The sequence below is a fragment of the Anneissia japonica genome, unplaced genomic scaffold (assembly GCF_011630105.1).
Source record: "Anneissia japonica isolate Jap-2015-1 unplaced genomic scaffold, ASM1163010v1 scaffold1606_len605190_cov180, whole genome shotgun sequence".
NCBI classification, from domain to species: Eukaryota; Metazoa; Echinodermata; class Crinoidea; order Comatulida; family Comatulidae; genus Anneissia; species Anneissia japonica.
This window is the reverse complement of record NW_022749369.1, coordinates 161,859-165,367: the sequence shown is the minus strand read 5'-3', so window position 1 is coordinate 165,367 and position 3,509 is coordinate 161,859. Positions and strand designations below refer to the sequence as shown.

Below are 3,509 nucleotides of genomic sequence, written 5' to 3'. Positions count from 1 at the left end.
ACGTTATATAGTCAGTACTTATGTTATAATAAAACATATTTATTATTCTAAGATGTGTATAAGAAGACCATTCAAAACTAGGTTATCAGAACACAAAACAGATGTCATCACTAACACAGCAGGAGGTGTCCGTACCAGAGCAGCCCGTGCCTCAACATCTACGGTGATCCATAAGTCTGCTATCACGGATCGCATGGTAGTAAACAATCATTTACCAGATTGGAACAACACAAAGATCTTGGGGAAGGAATCTTCCAGAGTACAACGCACCATCAAAGAGGCCATCTGGATCAGAAGGAATAACAACACCATGAACAGGGACGAAGGAGCATACGAGCTATCACACATCTATGATGACCTCCTACACCAACAGACAGAACCCGGGGGCCCCCGGAGAAAACCTCATAACAACACAGAGGGCGCACGTCATCGGAGAAGATCTACCGATGGTATGAACTAGCTTAGTCTAGTTCATTCACCTGATGATGACCTTTGATAAAGGTCGAAACCGTTGTGGTACGTAATTTACGTTGTTTTGGCTTAGTTTAAAAAGAAAAAAAAAGAAAATTACACTCTACATATTTACAAGAAGCCAAATGAAATTATTTGAACATAAACTAGGAAAACATGTGAACACCTTTCAAATCCTAAAAAGAGCCACTCACTTCCAAATACCACTGTTTGTAACACGTAACGTATGCAGAGGAAATCAGAGCGTAAGCACCCTTATAAGTGAAGAATGTGACGTAGTATCATGAATTACAAACCGTGTGAATCTCAGTGAACATTCCATCAAAATGATGTCAGAACAAGTTTCATTAGTTTTCATTTTGGCTTGGTAGTAATAATTACAATGTTTGGATTCATCAATTTAATAGAAAAGTCTAGAAAGAAAACGATGTCCACATACTGCGCAATACAGCTAATTCACATCTCAAACAAGAGACATAGGTAGTTTTTGAGTATCCCGCTGAATGTTGATACGTAACTGACAAGAGATCCGTTGCTAATTTGTTTATTCGACAGTGCTTCGCACATTCTCGCTAGGGGGCGTTCCCGGGAACATTGTGTCTAGTAGCATAATACAACTTGGAAATAACATTTTTAATTATTCACATAAAAAATACATACCAAAAATGTAAACATTGAAGGAGCAATTGCCAGTGTTTCCTGCCATGTCTGTTGCATTGCAGGTTACTGTGTAGTTGTCCAATGGAAAAATACCTTCAGTCGGGTTACAGAATACAGTTACATCACTATCGTAATTATCTGTTGCTGTCACTTCAGTCCAAGTTACATTGGAAGTACAATTATCATCAGCATCAAATTCTACATCTTGCGAACAGTTCAAAACAGGAGCTTCGCAATCTGAACATCAATAAAATAATATTTTGAAAATAATGAACGAATTCTAAGTGGTATAACTGAATAATTCTGAACAAACACAATAAAATATTGTCATTACCAATCACCACTATAGTAAAATTGCATAATGCTGAGTTGTCACTACAGTCAGTTGCTATGTATGTTACTACATTTTCACCAATTTCAAATTCATCTCCTGATGTGTAATCTGACGTTATGTTTACATTGTCACAACAGTTGTCAGTTGCGTTGATGAGTTCCCAAGTGACAGATGCTGCCATAGAACCAGTTTCAGCACAAACTTCTATGTCAGCTGGGCAATTTATGACTGGATCTTCATCATCTGGTTAAATAAAAAATTATTGATTGATTGAAATAGAGTATATTATTATTTTCGTAATATATACTTATAATTTTCTAATATTAACATAATTTTATCTAAATAAATGTAAATATTCCAATAATACTGTAAAATTTACAATAATTCATCTTTCATTTTTTTATTTAATATTAGAATACCCTACATTTGCTATTATTAATAATAATATTGATAACAATAATAATAATAATTAATAATAATAACAATAATAATAAAAATCTCCCTCCAATGAAAAACCACTTTTGGGACCGGTGTTTCTCTGGTCTTTAGCAGCTTTGGTCGTTATTTAGATTAATAAAGAGATAAGACATTTGTTAATTTGAAACCTCAGATAAGTGGTCATTAATTGGAGGGGTCTTTAATAAGAAGGAGACATGTAATTCATAAACTCTTTCTCAATGTATTTTATTTTGTTAATAAGCAATTAGTAGAGCTCCGTATAGTACACTATAGGAAAATTATTATACGAAGGTTAGATTTAATGCTTGAAACATTTCCTGGGGTCCTGCAAGGCCCAAAGGAAATTTTTGAATGCATTAAATCTAACTCAAGTATAATAATTTTCCGCTAGTGTATGATGCATGCTCCACTAATTGCTTTATAAGTCAATCGCAGTCTTTTAATGTTAGTTCTTATAACCAACTGTGTTGTACCTGTCATCGGTTGCTATAGTGATATGATCAGTATACTGTGTGCATATTTATATTTTGTGTGTATGCTGATTTGTGCTCCTGAGTAGGCAGCGCCTACACATTTAACTACACATCAGCATTACTGTACGGATACGATGAATAACTAGGCCTAGGCTATTTTGTAATTTGTATTGTGTTAGAAGAACTTGTTTGTAATCTTTCACATTCGTCAAAGAAATAAACATTTTTCAAAGCATTTGAGAAAGAATACAGTTACTGTCACTAACTTTTGGTTGGTGCAGTCAGGTAAAAATCTTGGGATGATTTCATAACTACGCTAGGCTATACGGCCTAGGCTAGTAGTAGGAGGAGGCCCCGGCAGATCTACATCCAATTTCGTTCCTTGAGTCTCATTCAGTTTGTTCAGATTATTAGGGTTCATTGATTCAAGGAATTGCTGAATTGTTCATACTTAATATTGAATTTAAAGTAACTTTCTTCGGTTAACCATGTTTCACGAAAGTAATTTTCAATTACAATTCATTTTTTATCGCGGTGCACAATGTCTTCGAGGTGATGAAGAAATGAGGATTTTTTTTTTTCCACACGAACCTAAAAAAATCAAGTCAAGCGTCCACTAACTGAAAAATTAGTGGACGGTGGGGAATAGGCAAATAACATTGGGCGTTGCAGTGATGACGTCAAGATTGACTTATAATAATAATTATACGTCAATCAGAATATGACTTACCATAAATAGTAATGGTAAATGTACAATTGCCGGTGTTATCATAATTGTCAGTGGCATTACATGTTACAACAGTGCTGACATCATAAAATGTGCTTCCTATATGATCACATACTGGTGTGAAAGAGTCTCCAGAGTTGTCTGTAACATTGGGTGCTGTCCAGGTGACATTTGCCAAGCAGTTCTCATCACCTGTTACGTTTTGGCTTGGTGGACATTCAAGATCCGGAGGCTCACAATCTAATTAAATTATCCATAAAATGCTGTCAGTGCAACATATTACTTTCATTTGTAAAATCAAATGGCTTAACTACAGAATATGTTTTTATTATTATTTCAAATATGTTCTTGTGAACAATCAAACTTATTTTTAACTACTGATAAG

The 3,509-nt window shown here is 34.7% G+C and overlaps 1 protein-coding gene across 1 annotated transcript in view; it reads right to left on the bottom strand.

Annotated features, from left to right (window-relative positions):
• Positions 1 to 3,509, bottom strand: part of LOC117121082 (hyalin-like) — a 32,991-nt gene that overhangs the window by 15,361 nt on the left and 14,121 nt on the right. Inside the window, exons 5-7 of the mRNA XM_033266183.1 lie at positions 3,128 to 3,364; positions 1,466 to 1,708; positions 1,132 to 1,368 (exon numbers count right to left, since the gene is read on the bottom strand). Of these exons, the coding sequence (XP_033122074.1) occupies positions 1,132 to 1,368; positions 1,466 to 1,708; positions 3,128 to 3,364 (717 nt within the window). The remainder of the gene's footprint in view (positions 1 to 1,131; positions 1,369 to 1,465; positions 1,709 to 3,127; positions 3,365 to 3,509) is intronic.